Source organism: Arachis stenosperma, chromosome 10 (genome assembly GCF_014773155.1).
Source record: "Arachis stenosperma cultivar V10309 chromosome 10, arast.V10309.gnm1.PFL2, whole genome shotgun sequence".
Taxonomy (NCBI): domain Eukaryota; kingdom Viridiplantae; phylum Streptophyta; class Magnoliopsida; order Fabales; family Fabaceae; genus Arachis; species Arachis stenosperma.
Genome location: NC_080386.1, coordinates 133,165,531 through 133,182,213, shown reverse-complemented (window position 1 = coordinate 133,182,213; position 16,683 = coordinate 133,165,531). Strand labels below are relative to the sequence as shown.

Sequence of the window (16,683 nt, the reverse complement as noted above, 5' to 3'; positions counted from 1 at the left end):
CTATTCATTTGTTCTAACTCGTTACTAATTACTTAAGAATAATCATCATTAACTGATTAAAGTATAATTGTAAATGCATCAAATACTAAGAAACTTGTTTGTAAGAAATTTGTGTACTATTAATCCTTACTTACACACTACTTCTCTTGTAATCATCATTAACTGTAGGGTCTTATTTAAACCAAAGAAAATATGGCTGCTGCTATTGTGGGAGGGGCATTACTCTCTGTTTCTGTTCAGGTGTTGTTGGATAAGATCATTTGATTCATTTCCAATGAGTTCGTGGACTTCTTTAGGAGAAGGAAGCTTAATGTTTCACTTCATGAAAAGATGAAGATGAAGTTAAAGACAAGTTTGATTTAAAAGCATGGGCATGTGTTTCATAGAATTTTGATGTTTTCAGGGTCACTAAGACTAGGGGTATTCAAACCCAATCCGATTCAAATTAAACCGCTCATCAAATCCAATCAATACCAAAAACTGATTAAAATCGCACTAATTCGGATTTGATTGGATTCTATTTTTTGCAAACCGCTAAATTGGATCGGATTTCGGATCTACTTTTCATAACTGATCCAATCCAATCCAAACCGTACAATGTGCTATAATATTATTATTTTATTATTATATTTACGATTATACTTATAACATGTTGAATTTGTTATACATGTCGTATCAAATTGGGAATGTAAGATAGCTATAAGAAACATTTGACAATTCAAATGAGTTAATTCATGAGCTGAGGTTTCTAGTGAATGCAACGGGGGACAACTTAGTATTAGCAGTGCAGCAACGTCAGCAAATAGAGATAGCATCAAACTTATCATTTTACAGCTCAATGTTAATTGTGACTTCTAGCAGTATATTTTCTAGTGCATTGAAACAAATTTTCAGCTGCTAATGTGATATGTAATTCTTGGACTCGATAATTTTGTTGACAAAACAACAATAGAACACTAAAAGCAGCTCCATCATTAAGTTTTTGCTATTACCCCTCCCCTCCCAACCATCCCTCTACAACATAATTTTAAGATCTTAAGTACATCTAACTTTTTCAGTGGCAAAAAATTTTCTCATTAGTCAATATTTCACCATCTTTTCTTTGCATTAACTATCTCACAGCAACAAAATTCAGAATACACATAGTTACCATCCTATTAGACATGTATGTAACATTCTAAGAAAGCAATCTTATTTTAGTTGCTATCCTATTAGACATGTATCTAAAGATCCAAGAAATCATATGCTGCATGACAAATTTACTCCAAATAAAAAAAAGAACTAAAACCAATACTCCGACACGTAAGTTGTTTGGTTCCAACACTATTGGAAATGGAGATACACAGGATCAAAACCACATTCACATAGTCACATAATTTCCACAGAAAAAACTAATGAATGTATATACATCATAAATAGAGCATCTACATCATAGATAGGGCATACTTAGGGTACTTTTAGCAGGGTAATAAGATGTCATATTTTATTTCCATCCTTACATTATTCATTCCTACTAGTACAATCCCATGACTACTATAAATAAGATTTCAGCTTGCCATCAAGCTTGTTCACCATACAAAACATATGTCATGAAAAGATAAAGTAACCAATAACTAAATAAAAAAAGTGAAAATTTCATTACTCTTACAATGGGATGGTCGCAAAAATCATGTTCTAGATTCTAACTAATGAAAAAATCAATTTGTCTGTAAACTTCATCCAACCATTAGCAAAAATTAATAAACTTATGCAACAAGTAGTCACGATAAGAATGCTAGAATTTTATGCACTTGTATATATAAAGTTTGCAGCCAAAATAAAAGTGATCCGTCTACAATTTGGATCCAACAACAAGAAGTAGCCAAAGTAAGGAAACCCCCAAAATAATCACAATGACCTGAACTTTGTTGGGCCTACATGAAATATAAGGATTTAAAATAACAGAACAAAAAGCTGCAGGAGCAAAACTTTGAATAGAAACCGAATTTTAACAAGGCTGAACCAAGCTCTCAACATAATCAAATGCATCGAAGTCAAGATTGTTGATATTAAAGCGTTTAACACTATTATCTCTTCGGTCATAAAAAACTTCCTCAAACATGAAGATATTTCCATTCTCAAATATAAACTCCGGTAGCAATAGCATTTCAACACCGAGATGGTGAAAACTAATCTTTAGCAATTGAGTCCAAGAATTTTCATCTCCAAACTCCTTCATTTGCCATGCAATAAAATGAGTGTTCTTGTAATCATGAAGAAGATACAGGCTATTTCCCCAAACTCCCAGACTTGGCTCTTCACGGGGGATCTCATCGATACCCTTTGGAAGCAGAATCTGTTTATTTGTATCCGATTTCAGGTCAAAAGAAACAATCATTAACATATCAAGTGTAACAGCATCCCAATCATAATCACCTCCATGCGGGTTACGGAGACCTATCCAATTAAGAGTGCCACCGATGAAGTGGCCATTATCTTCGGCAAAAAACGGAAAAGCAGGAAAATTGTTGACCCTCTTCCAAGAACTGCCACGGAAGCTATAAACCTGCGCAGTTACTGTTCCAGAAGAATAATCCCGACTGGCAATCACTACCTTGTAACTGTCACTTGACTCATCATACCCAAACCCAAAAGCATCATGCCCATTGACACGTAAGCAAGGCGAAGGCGAGTTCCCTGAAATAAACCCTATGAGAGGGTTCCATAAACGAAACCAGATATCAAAATTATCGTTGTTGGGGTGGAAAAGACTATGGGCCACACAAACCAACCCGTTGCATGAACCCACAACACAGTCTTCTACGTGTAGAGAGCGGCGATTCTCTTGAGCATCAAGAGTGGATGATGGATTTTGGATGAAAGATTCAACGCTACTCAACACTATGCCCTGTTTTCTTTCTTTCTCGGGGAAAGGTGGTGTTCGCGTAATCAGGAGGATGCCATTTTTGGGTGATCGGTGAAGGTGAAGTTTGGCGAAGTGAGGGTGGGAGATGATGGAGTTCCATGACTTGCACACAAGCTTGAGGCGCGTGACAGGCTTTGCAGGAATCCAAGAGAGGATCTCCATCACCACTTCACACAAGAGGACCGCCGCCGTTGGGTGTTTAGGCGCCATGTGCATGCCCTCGAAATACAACGAAGAACGTAAATGTAATTCTATTATAAGGTGGTTGTGATTTGGATTTTTTAAATTTTAAATTTTATTTTAGAGGATATAGGGCAATTTTTTATCATTTATTTTATAGATAGAATTAAAAAAATAAACAAAATTATTTAAGCATGAGTGATTATATTTTAAAATTTAGAGAATTTAAATTTAAATTCCCTAGGTTTTAAAATTGACCAGGAAATAAAGAGATGACATGTGTCCTGTTATTGTTGTGGTTAGTGGAGATTATTAGCGTCGATTCCGAAAACGAAAAATTTGTGATCGCACACATTTTTTGGATTTTATTAATACTTGTATTTTTATCGGTAATATTAGAATATAAATTTTTTAAAATTATGATCTATTCTATTCTGATAGGATAGATTATGCATGGCATAAAAAATTTATAAAATTAAATTATTTTTATAATGAAATAGTAGGTTGACAAAAGTCTATGATTAAGAAGATCAAAGTATTTGTAGATAAAAAAAATTAAATAATAAAATTTTTATGAATAATTAATTTTTATACTTGTTATTTAAAAATAATATTTTTTTCTTTGTGTATATAAAAATATAATTAGATATTAGTATAAAAAAATTATATTGATAGTTATAAAATTAACTCAAAATTATTTTTTTTTTAAAAACAATTGAATCTTAATTCTAACTTTTTATTATAATATTAGTATTCTTTCCAAATTAAATGTAATAAATATTTGAAAGAAGAGAAATGAAAATATAGATTAAAAAGATAAGCAATAAAAATTTAAAACTAAATAAAAACTATGTATATAATAATAATATTTTTTATTTAAATTATATTATTTTGTTAATTTTATTTTTTATAAAAAAGAAAGATAAAAAAAATAGAGAATGAGAGAAAAGAGAGAGAATAAAGATGAAAAATGAGAGTGAAAGTGAAAGTTTTAATTTATTTTCTTAATTTTAAGTTTTGTAAATTGATGGAAAGGGATGTTTTTTAGACATTTCATAAAAAAGGAAGTGTCATTTTCTCTTAAAAATACAAAGTACAAACACTTTTAATTTATTGAAATAAATATCTTTTTAATTAGTTTATTGATTTTTTTTTTTTTTTGTTAAGGTTCACCTTGACTCTCTGCTGCTAATTGCTTCTAATTGTATCATTTGGTTTTTGACTAAATTCTACTTCTAAGGTAAGAATTCAGCTCTTTCTCTCTTCCTCTCTTCTTTAATTAGTGAGGTCCAAAATTAGAGGGAGAGACTGTAATAACATCTGCTGATAGAATCAATAAACTACATTTTGATTCTCATGGCTCTCTATTTTATCCTATTCATTTATTCTAACTTGTTACTAATTACTTGAGAATAATCATCATTAACTAATTAAAGTATAATTGTAAATCCATCAAATACTAAGAAACTTGTTTGTGAGAAATTTGTGTGCTATTAATCCTTACTTACACACTACTTCTCTTGTAATCATCATTAACTATAGAGTCTTATTTAAACCAAAGAAAATATGGCTGCTGCTATTGTGGGAGGGGCATTACTCTCTGCTTCTGTTCAGGTGTTGTTGGATAACATCATTTCCAATGAGTTCTTGGACTTCTTTAGGAGAAGGAAGCTTAATGTTTTACTTCTTGGAAAGATGCAGATGAAGTTAAAGACAAGTTTGATTTAAAAGCACGGGCATGTGTTTCAAAGGATTTTGATGGTTTTCAGGGTCACTAAGACTCTGCTTGAATCGGTTACCTCAAAAACAGCAAATACTGATAACTTGAATACTCTGTCTGCTATGCAAACCTTTCTTATCTTCCATTTGACATCTCTTGATAGTGTAGATTGCTGGTCTTTACTTACTAAACACGCATTTGGAGCAAATAATTCCAGTGAAAGGTCCAACCTAGAAGGAATTGGAAGAGAAATTGTGAAAAAAAAGTGATGATTTGCCTTTAGCTGCAGTTTAATTGGGGGGTCTTCTTCGCACCAAATTGTCGAAAAATGATTGGAATAAGGTACTTAGAAGAAACATTTGGGATCTGGTAAATTTGAATGTGCAACCTGCTCTGCTACTAAGCTATCATTTCCTTCCGGCTCCTTTGAAACGTTGCTTTGCTTATTGTTCAATTTTCCAAATAACTCGGTCTTAGAAAAAGAGATGCTAGTTCGGCTATGGATCGCAGAAGGCTTAGTACATGTGTCAAAAAGTAAGAAAATCCTGGAAGAAGTTGGTGACGAATTCAATTTGCAGGGGAAGCTCTGCATTTCAAAGCTACAAAAAATTGTTGACCCCTGTGATACTTCACAAGCCAATATGAAGAAGAAAGAACAAATTGAAGATCTATCATTAGAATGGGATAGCTGCACTGCTCAAGAGTCCCAACATCTTGTATTGGAGCGCCTGCAGCCTTCAACAAACTTGAACAAACTAACCATCAAATTCTATGGTGGAACCTGGTTTCCCAACTGGTTAGGTAATTCCTCATTTGCACTACCACCTATTGGATAGCTTCATAATCTTAAAGAACTCATCATATTTGATATTATCTCAGTGAAGACTATTGGTCCTAAATTTTATGGAATAGAGTTTAAACAAAGAAAAAGAAAGAAGGATTTTTAAAAAAGACATAATGGTTCAAGAGTTTAAAATTGGTATTCAAAATACTCATATTTTGTTTGCATAAGTGATGCCAAAAATTGGTTACAAGTCTACGATTTGATCTTGCAAAGCATAGATTGAGTTGTCAAAATGGCGGAAATTATAGTTACAGTACCTGGCTTTTACACTAGGCAAACTAAACATGGCAGTGGCTGCATTGTGCAGTTGCTATTCGTATCAAATTGCTATTCATGAGCTGAGGTTTCTAGTGAATGCAACAGGGGACAACTTAGTATTAGCAGTGCAGCAACGTCAGCAAATAGTGATAGCATCAAACTTATCATTTTACAGTTCAATGTCAATTGTGACTTTTAGCATTATATTTTCTAGTGCATTGAAACAAATTTTCAGCTACTAATGTGATATGTAATTCTTGGACTTGATAATTTTGTTGACAAAACAGCAAGATAGCGTTTGTTTTCGGAAAAAGGACACAGAGATATGGACAGTACATATTTAAAATGTGTTTGGAAGGAGAGACATGGACACAGAACACATTGTCTTCGAGACAATTTTTATATTTTTGTGTCCACTCTTTTACGAAGAACAATGATGGACACGGAATTTGGAAGAGTGGACATAGACTTTTTTATAAATTTTGTTTTCCTTTTTGTCCATAGATATTTTTTATTATTCCACTATTATCCCTTCTTATTTTTCTATAATTAGTCTTAAAACTTTTTTTTCATGTAAAAACGGATTCTTTTTTAAAACTGATTTTTTATTTAAAATTAATCTGATTTATTAACCTAAACAAAATTTTTTATTAATCAAAGTCAGATCTATTTTTTATTAATCTTAACTATATATATTCCTACATATTAATAATAAATTTAAAAATAAAATAAATATATTTAAAATTTTTATTTTAATATAAATACTATTATATATTTTTTTTATTAAAATTTTTGGTCTCTTCAAACATTTTTTCAAGTTTCGTCTGTACTGCTACATACTCTCATTCTCTATTAAATTAGTTTGTACTTGACGTAGAAAATTTAGAATCATATGGTTATTTTAGTCATTTCATTAATATTTTAGTCCTGTCCATGTGTATCCAAACATAATATTGGACATTACATTAGTGTCTTGTACATCGTATCCAAACACTACGCAAACAATAATTTTTAGTGCCTTCTCTGTCTCAGTGTCATGTTCTGTCCTATCTCTGAAAACAAACGCAGCCCAATAGAACAATAAAAGCAGCTCCCTCGTTAAGTTTTTGTTATGATACCCCTCCCCTACCAAGTACCAACCATCCCTCTACAACATCATTTTAAGATCCTAAATACATCTAACTTTTCCGGTTGCAAAAAATTCTCTCTTTGGTCAATACTTCATCATCTTTTCTTCGTATTAACTATCTCACAGCAACAAAATTCAGAATACACATGGTTACAATCCTATTAAACATGTATGTAACAATCTAAGAAAACAATCTTATTTTAGTTGCTATCCTATTAGACATGTATCTAAAGATCCAAGAAATCATATACTGCATCATAAATTTACTCCGAATGAAAAAAAAAACTAAAAACAATACTCTTACACGTAAGTTTTATTGGAAATGGAGATACACAGGATCAAAACTACCTTCACATAGTCACATAATTTCCACGGAAAAAACTAATGAATGTATATACATCATAAATAGATAGGGCATACTTAGGGTACTTTTGGCAGGGTAATAGGATGTCATAATTTATTTCCATCCTTATATTATTCATTCATATTAGTACAATCCCATCCCATGACTACTATAAATAAGATTTCAGCTTGCCATCAAGCTTGTTCACCATACAAAATATATGTCATGAAAAGATAAAGTAACCAATAACTAAATAAAGAAAGTGAAAATTTCATTACTTTACACTGGGATGGTCGCGAAAATCATGTTCTAGATTCTTACTAATAAAAAAATCAACGCAACTTCATTTGTCTGTAAACTTCATCCAACAATTAGCAAAAATTAATAAGGATGTTAGAATTTTATGCACCTGTGTATATAACGTTTGCAGCCAAAATAAAAGTGATCCGTCTACAAATTTGGATCCAAGAAGAAGAAGTAGCCAAAGTAAGGAAACACTCAAAATAATCACAATGACCTGAACTTTGCGGGAAAAACAAAAAGCTGCAGAAGCAAAACTTTGAATAGGAACCGAATTTTAACAAGGCTGAACCAAGCTCTCAACATAATCAAAAGCAATGAGGTAACTATTGTTGGCCAAGATATTAATGCGGTTAACACAATTATCTCTTCGGTCATAAAAAACTTCCTCAAAACGATGCCTGCCTCTCAACATGAAGATATTTCCATTCTCAAATATAAACACTGATAATAGCCTTTCAACACCGAGATGGTGAAAACTAATCTTTAGCAATTGAGTCCAAGAATTTTCATCTCCAAACTCCTTCATTTGCCATGCAATAAAATGAGTTTTCTTGTAATCATGAAGAAGATACAGGCTATTTCCCCAAACTCCCAGAGTTGGCTCTTCACCGGGGATCTCATTGATAACCTTTGGAAGCAGAATCTGTTTATGTGTATCCGATTTCAGGTCAAAAGAAACAATCATTAACATATCAAGTGTAACAGCAGCCCAATCATAATCATCTCCATGCGGGTTACGGAGACCTAGCCAATTAAGAGTGCCACCGATGAAGTGGCCGTTATCTTCAGCATAAAACGGAAAAGCAGGGAAACTGTTGATCGTCTTCCAAGAACTACCACCGAAGCTATAAAGTTGCGCAGTTACTGTTTCAGAAGAATCCCGAATGACAGTCACTACCTTGTAACTGTCACTTGACTCATCATACCCAAACCCAAAAACATTATTCTCATTGACACGTAAGCACGGCGAGTTCTCTGAAATAAACCCTGTGAGAGGGTTCAATAAACGGAACCAGATATCGCAAATATCGTTGTTGGGGTGGTCAAGAATATGGGCTACACAAACCAAGCCGTTGCATGAACCAGAAACCCAGTCTTGTCCGTGTAGAGAGTGGAGATTCTCTTGAGCATCAAGAGTGGATGATGGATTCTGGATGAAAGATTCAACGCTACTAAACACTAAGCCCCGTTTTGCTTTTTGGTCCAGGGTGAGCGCTGGTGTTTGCGTAAAGAGGAGGATGGCATTTTTGGGTGAACGGTGAAGGTGAAGTTTGACGAAGTGAGGGTGGGAGATGATGGAGTTCCATGACTTGCACACAAGCTTCAGGCGCGTGAGAGGCTTTACAGGAACCCAAGAGAGGATCTCCATCACCACATCACACAAGAGGAGCGCTGCTGTTGGGTGTTGAGCCGCCATGTCCATGCCCTCAAAATGCAATTGCAAAGGTAGGAGTGAAAATTTTGTACTGGATCATCATCATTTGGCCTTTCCCTGTAAATATTCTGATTGATCTCTCATTGCAGAATGCTACCCTGTCACTTAAGATGAACAGCAGACCTGCTAAAGGCCCCGATGTTGTCGAAAGATAGCATGGCACAGCTTTTAGAAGTGTTCCACCTTCTCTGACATTGAAGAATTGCTTAAACAGTTTGTCGTCTCCACCAAGTTGAAGAATTCTATCCCCTTAGCTCAACTTCCCGTTAAGACTTTTAGATATCTCTGGTGCCATTCTAACTGCAAATCATACTCATGCATATCAGTTGAATTTGGATTTAGACCACTTCACATGAACACCAAACAAATCATTCTGATAACAACAAAAGAGTACTAGCATGTTCGTGGATTCCTTGTGAAAGACTATCATCACAAGTTCTTCTATGTTTGTTTAGAATTGAATATACTCAACTTCATCAACTTAATGCCTGATTGCAGAATAATAACAATCCTTAAACATTCAATTTTTGGCTATACTCCTTACCAACATCTCTATTTCACTGGCTTAAGGGAAAAATATTTATGGAAGTTATCAAACTTAGTAATAATATGGAAAACAACAATCAAGCTATGCAGCAGAAGCCAATAGGAGGGCAAAGAGAAAGCACAAGATTATCCAAATCAGTGTTATGTCCATCTACTTAGATAAAAAACAATTCAGAACCCTTCAGTCTGTTGTTGGTTTCTAATGGAACAATCTACATTATTTTATGAATAAGCATTTTTATGAATGTTATATGTTGAAAGGAACCAGTCATTAAAAATTGAACAACAGCAAATTCAAAACAAAATTGAACAAGAAAAATTAAATAATTCATTTTAGGTAGTTCAGAATAAAATAGAATAGAGGAAAATTCAACTAAAAGACTTCAAAAGTTTAACTGAGTTCAGTTCAGTAGAGAAGATTCAAAAATCAATCCAATAACTAGCAAAATTATAACTTCAAAATCATATTCAGAATAAAATAGAGGAATATAACAGATTAAAGTTTGAACAGAGGTAGGAGGGGACTATCGCAGGGGAAAGAGGAGGTTTGCGACTTACCTAAACCGGCGGCGCCACGACGGAGTCAGCCACGGCGGAAAAGAGAGCAGCAGCTATGGCGACACTATCAACTTGCAACACGGCAACACCCATAGGCTGCAGCAGGAAGCATCATGCGATACAACACCCACAGACGACGTGATGGCGGGAGGCACGGCGGCGAGAGCACAGCGGCGCGAGATAGGGCTAGGGAAGCAACAAGGAAGGGCGAACAAGGAGAGGGAGATGAGGACTGGTTTTGCGACTTTTTGCCTGGTTAGGGTTTGTTCATCATTTTTGGTGCAATTTTGATGTTGAGAGAAAAAAAATACAAGCACAGATCATTGTTCCTGGTTAATTGATTTTGATTTTTTTTTTCTGAAATTATTAATTGATGTGATTTTAATTTAAGTTTGATTGTAAAACTATAAAAGGGTGTTTTTGACTTTTTCTTTTTTACAGACATAAAAAGAATTATTTAACCATTTAACACAAATAATTATAAGGATATAATCCACTTTGACAAATTTTTATTTATTTATGTTTTATATGATACCCATACGTATAAAATATTAATCATACCGAAACAATTATCAAATAATATTAATAACAATAATAGTAATAATAATATTAACTAATTATAGCTTAAATAACATATTCTTTTTATATTTATTTAAAAGTTTTGGATTAGAGTTTTTCTATTTTTAAAAAAAAAATATAATAAAAATACAGATTAGTTTATTGATTTTTTGTCAAAGGATTTGAGTTTTAAGTTTTGAGTTATGAGTTACTTCTCATCAAACAAAAGGCAGCTGGACCTGGATAAGAAGGAAATGAAGTATCATAGTTGAGAGAAGCTTTGCTGCTAATTGTTTCTAATAATACATTTGGTTTCTATCTGATAGAATTAATAAACCACATTTTGGTTCTCATGGTTCTCTATTTTATCCCATTCATTTGTTTTAACTTGTTAGTAATTACTTAAGAATAATTATTATTAACTGATTAAAGTATAATTGTAAATCCATCAAATACTAAGAAATTTATTGTAAAAAATTTGTTTGCTTTTTTTTAGACTATTTTGATTATTTTTTTTAAACAAAAAGCTCAATACAATAAGATAGAGCAGTTAAAAAGTAAAAAGTTATTAAGTTTCAAAACAAAAAATTAATCTATAATCATTTTTGACATTGTCATCAATAATTAGAAGGATCAAAATTAGTCCACTTTTTATAGCTTTTAATCAATTTATTGATAACTTTTGCAACACTTGTTTCTTGATTCCTGAATATCCTGTCATTCCTTTTCAGTCAAGTATTCAAGATGATAACACAAAAATCAATCAATCACCTATTACATTTATCCTTTCTAACAAGAGTTTCGGTCTAACTCTCGAAGTGTTGCTTAATTGTTATCATAGTTTCTTATAGCCATTTTGACTATTAATCCTTACTTACACACTACTTCTCTTGTAAACTAATATTGTTATTTACTGGTAACTGTAGGGTCTTATTTAAACCAAAGAAAATATGGCTGCTGCTATTATGGGAGGGGCATTACTCTCTGCTTATGTTCAGGTGTTGTTGGATAAGATCATTTCCAATGAGTTCTTGGACTTCTTTAGGAGAAGAAAGCTTAATGTTTCACTTCTTGAAAAGATGAAGGCGACATTGCTGAGTGATCAAGCTGTTCTAAATCATGCCGAGGAGAAGCAGATCACAAATTTTGCTGTCAATGAATGGCTGAATGAGCTCACACAAGCTATCTTTGATGCTGACGATTTGTTAGATGAAATCAACACAGAGGCCCTTGGATGCAAAGTGAAAGCCAGGTATCAAAGTCCATCGTGCAGTGCCAAGGTGCGAAACGTCTTTGCCTCTCATTTCGGACGATCATATGGTATGATCAATTCTAAAAGCAGCTCCCTCGTTAAGTTTTTGTTATGATACCCCTCTCCTCCCAATCGTCCCTCTACAACATCATTTTAAGATCTTAAGTACATCTAACTTTTTCAGTGACAAAAAATTAAATTTTCTCATTAGTCAATACTTCATCGTCTTTTTTTGTATTAACTATCTCACAGCAACAAAATTTAGAATACACATAGTTACCATCCTATTAGACATATATGTAACAATTTAAGAAAACAATCTTATTTTAGTTGCTATCCTATTAGACATGTATCTAAAGATCCAAGAAATCATATGCTGCATGACAAATTTGCTCCGAATATAAAAAAGAACTAAAAACAATACTCTGACATGTAAGATTTTTTGTTCCAACACCATTGGAAATGGAGATACATCATAGATCAAAACCACCTTCACATTGTCACATGGTCGCAAAAATCATTCTTCCCTCCAGAAAATCAAGTTCTAGATTCTTACTAATGAAAAAATCAACGCAAGTTCATTTGTCTGTAAACTTCATCCAACAATTAGTAAAAACTAATAAACTTATGCAACAAATAGTCACAATAAGAATGCTAGAATTTTATGCACTTGTATATATAAAGTTTGCAGCCAAAATAAAAGTGATCCGTCTACAAATTTGGAACCAACAACAAAGAGTAGCCAAAGTAAGAAAACACCCAAAATAAGCACAATGACCTGAACTTTGCTGGACCTACATGAAATATAAGGATTTAAAATAACAGAACAAAAAGTTGCAGGAGCAAAACTTTGAATAGGAACCGAATTTTAACAAGGCTGAACCAAGCTCTCAACATAATCAAATGCAATGAAGTAACTATTGTTGGCCAAGATATTAATGCGTTTAACACTATTATCTCTTCGGTCATAAAAAACTTCCTCAAAACAATGCCTGCCTCTCAACATGAAGATATTTCCATTCTCAAATATAAATTCTGGAAATAGCGTTTCAACACCGAGATGGTGAAAACTAATCTTTAGCAATTGAGTCCAAGAATTTTCATCTCCAAACTCCTTCATTTGCCATGCAATAAAATGAGTGTTCTTGTAATCATGAAGAAGATACAGCCTATTTCCCCAAACCCCCAGAGTTGGCTCTTGACGGGGGATCTCATGGATACCCTTTGGAAGCAGAATCTGTTTATGTGTATCCGATTTCAGGTCAAAAGAAACAATCATTAACATATCAAGTGTAACAGCAGCCCAATCATAATCATCTCCATGCGGGTTACGGACACCTAACCAATTAAGAGTGCCACCGATGAACTGGCCATTTTCTTTAGCTGAAAACGGAAAAGCCGGGAAACTGTTGATTGTCTTCCAAGAACTGCCACCGGAACTATAAACTTGCGCAGTTACTGTTCCAGAAGAATCCCGAATGACAGTCACTACCTTGTAACTGTCACTTGACTCATCATACCCAAACCCAAAAACATTATTCTCATTGACACGTAAGCACGGCGAGTTCTCTGAAATAAACCCTGTAAGAGGGTTCAATAAACGGAACCAGATATCGCAAATATCGTTGATAGGGTGGAAAAGAATACGGGCCACACAAACCAACCCGTTGCATGAATCCAAAACCCAGTCTTGTAAGTGTAGAGAGTGGCGATTCTCTTGAGCATCAACAGTGGATGATGGATTTTGGATGAAAGATTCAACGCTACTCAACACTAAGCTCTGTTTTTCTTCTTTGTTGGGGAAAGGTGGTGTTCGCGTAGACAGGAGGATGGCATTTTTGGGTGAACGATGAAGGTGAAGTTTGACGAAGTGAGGGTGGGAGATGATGGAGTTCCATGACTTGCACACAAGCTTGAGGCGCGTGACAGGCTTTGCTGGAACCCAAGAGAGGATCTCCATCACCACTTCACACAACAGGAGCGCCGCTGTTGGGTGTTGAGCCGCCATGTGCATGCCCTCAAAATGCAATTGCAAAGGTAGTTTTGGCATTATAAAGCTTTTATTTTTTAAAAGATTGCTTTTAAAAAGCGCAATATTTATGTTTAGTAAATTAAATTAAAAATAATTTTTAATAAATATAAGAAACAATAATGATGTTTAATAAAATAGTTTTTAAAATTTAAAACTATTATAAAAGATATAAATTTAATTTTTAAATTTAAAAATTAGTTAACATATAAAATATATTAAATTTTTAAATTTTAAAAAATATAAACCAATTTTAGAAAATTTTACTTCAATTATTTTTAAATGATAATAATACAGATTAATTTATTGATTTTTTTTGTTAAGGTTGACGTTATCTTTGAGTTTGAGTTTGAGTTTGAGTTTGGAGTTACTTCTCATCAAAGAAGAAGCAGCTGTATCTGGATATGAAGAAAATGAAGTATCTTAGTTGACAGAAACTCTGCTGCTAATTACTTCTAATCATATGATTTGGTTTCTGACTAAATTCTACTTCTAAGGTAAGAATCCAGCTCTCTCTCTCTCTCTTTCTCTCTTTAATTATTGAGGTCCAAAATTAGGAGGAGAGACTATAATAACATCTTCCGATAAAATAATAAACCACATTTTGGTTCTCTCATGGCTCTCTATTTTATCCTATTCATTTGTTCTAATTTGTTATTAATTACTTAAAAATTATCATCATTAACTGATTAAAGTATAATTGTAAATCCATCAAATACTAAGAAACTTGTTTGTGAGAAATTTGTGTATGTTTCTTTTCAAGATCATTTTGACTATTTTTTCTAAATAAAAACTCAACGCAACAAGGTGGAGCAGCTAGATAGTACGAAGTTACTAAGTAATAAAATAGAAAATTAAACTGTAGTCATCTCTGGCATGCCATCAACAACTAGAATGATCAAAATCAACCCACTCTTTGTTGCTCCTAATCGACTTGTTGATAACCTCCGCAATACCTGCTTCTTGATTCCTGAATATCCTGTCATTCCTTTCCAGCCAAGTATTCCAGATGATAGCACAAAAACCAATCAACCACCTATTGCATTCATCCTTCCTGGCAAGAGCCCCGTCCAACTCTCGAAGTATTGCTTAATTGTTCCTGGAACAGACCATAATTTCTTATAGCCATTTTGATTATTAATCCTTACTTACAAACTACTTCTCTTGTAATCATCATTAACTGCAGAGTCATATTTAAACCAAAGAAAATATGGCTGCTGCTATGGTGGGAGGGGCATTACTCTCTACTTATGTTCAGGTGTTGTTGGATAAGATCATTTTCAATGAGTTCTTGGACTTCTTTAGGAGAAGGAAGCTTAATGTTACACTTCTTGGAAAGATGCAGATGAAGTTAAAAACAAGTTTGATTTAAAAGCATGGGCATGTGTTTCAAAGTATTTTGATGGTTTTCAGGATCACTAAGACTGTGCTTGAATCGTTTACCTCAAAAACAACAAATACTGATAACTTGAATACTCTGCTATGCAAACCTTTCCTATCTTCCATTTGACATCTCTTGATAGTGAAGATTGTTGAACACGCATTTGGAGCAAATAATTCCAGTGAAAGGTCCAACCTAGACGGAATTGGAAGAGAAATTGTGAAAAAATGTGATGGTTTGCCTTTAGCTGCAGTTGCATTGGGGAGTCTTATTCGCACCAAATTGTCGAAAAATGATTGGAATAAGGTACTTAGAAGTAACATTCGGGATCTGCCAAATTTGAATGTGCAACCTGCTCTGCTACTAAGGTACTTAGAGCTTGCTGTTGTCTGATTGTAAGTTTCTCACTGAATTACCTGAGGAGATAGGAATGTTGGTGAATCTTCGCCACCTCGACATTAGTGGGACTCAATTGCAGGACTAGAAAATCTCCAAACTTTATCTGGGTTTGTTGTTAGCAGACAGCAAAATGGATTAAAGGTGGGAGAATTGCAAAAATTTCCCAATTTGCAGGGAAAGCTCTGCATTTCAAAGCTGCAAAACATTGTTGACCCCTGTGATGCTTCACAAGCCAATATGAAGAAAAAAGAACAAATTGAAGATCTATCATTAGAATGGGATAGCTGCACTGCTCAAGAGTCCCAACATCTTGTATTGGAGCACCTGCAGCCTTCAACAAACTTGGACAAACCAACCATCAAGTTCTATGGTAGAACCTGGTTTTCCAACTGGTTAGGTAATTCCTCATTTGCAAACATGGTGTATTTGTGCATCCCAAGTTGTCACTATTGTTCATTACTACCACCTGTTGAACAGCTTCATAATCTTAAAGAACTCATCATATTTGATATTATCTCAGTGAAGACTATTGGTCCTGAATTTTATGGATGTTCTTCTCCTTCATTTCAACCATTTCCCTCATATTTGTTATTATCTCAGTGAAGACTATTGCATTATTATGGATAAGAAGGTCATCATTTGAGTGTGTAGGTGAGCCATTGAAATATTATGAATGTGTAGAGGCATATCCTTATAACACCATTGACTCTTGAATTTTACTTGTTTCATAGGTTGTAGCAAACTATTTGTGAATCATGCTTGTGGAGTTGTGGGGAAACTTGCTGTAACTTGAAGCAGAGGATAATATTCTCTGTTGGATTTCGGTGTGCACATAGCATTTTT

General features: G+C 33.8%; 4 protein-coding genes across 4 annotated transcripts; 1 reads left to right on the top strand and 3 right to left on the bottom strand.

Annotated features, from left to right (window-relative positions):
- Positions 1-1,987: 1,987 nt before the first annotated feature.
- LOC130957814 (F-box/kelch-repeat protein At3g23880-like) lies at positions 1,988-3,115 on the bottom strand. The gene has a single exon (XM_057884661.1). The coding sequence runs from the start codon at positions 3,113-3,115 to the stop codon at positions 1,988-1,990; it is 1,128 nt and encodes a 375-aa protein (XP_057740644.1).
- A 4,255-nt stretch (positions 3,116-7,370) lies between these two features.
- Positions 7,371-10,558, bottom strand: LOC130955733 (F-box/kelch-repeat protein At3g23880-like). The gene is made up of 2 exons (XM_057882676.1): positions 10,222-10,558; positions 7,371-9,417 (listed from the first exon to the last, which is right to left on the bottom strand). Exon 2 carries the CDS (start codon positions 9,103-9,105, stop codon positions 7,957-7,959), a length of 1,149 nt encoding a protein of 382 aa, XP_057738659.1. The 5' UTR covers positions 9,106-9,417; positions 10,222-10,558; the 3' UTR covers positions 7,371-7,956.
- A 1,171-nt stretch (positions 10,559-11,729) lies between these two features.
- On the top strand, positions 11,730-12,146 carry LOC130957813 (putative disease resistance RPP13-like protein 1). The gene has a single exon (XM_057884660.1). The coding sequence runs from the start codon at positions 11,730-11,732 to the stop codon at positions 12,144-12,146; it is 417 nt and encodes a 138-aa protein (XP_057740643.1).
- A 753-nt stretch (positions 12,147-12,899) lies between these two features.
- LOC130957812 (F-box/kelch-repeat protein At3g23880-like) lies at positions 12,900-14,039 on the bottom strand. Its single transcript, XM_057884658.1, has one exon. It carries the CDS (start codon positions 14,037-14,039, stop codon positions 12,900-12,902), a length of 1,140 nt encoding a protein of 379 aa, XP_057740641.1.
- Positions 14,040-16,683: the final 2,644 nt, after the last annotated feature.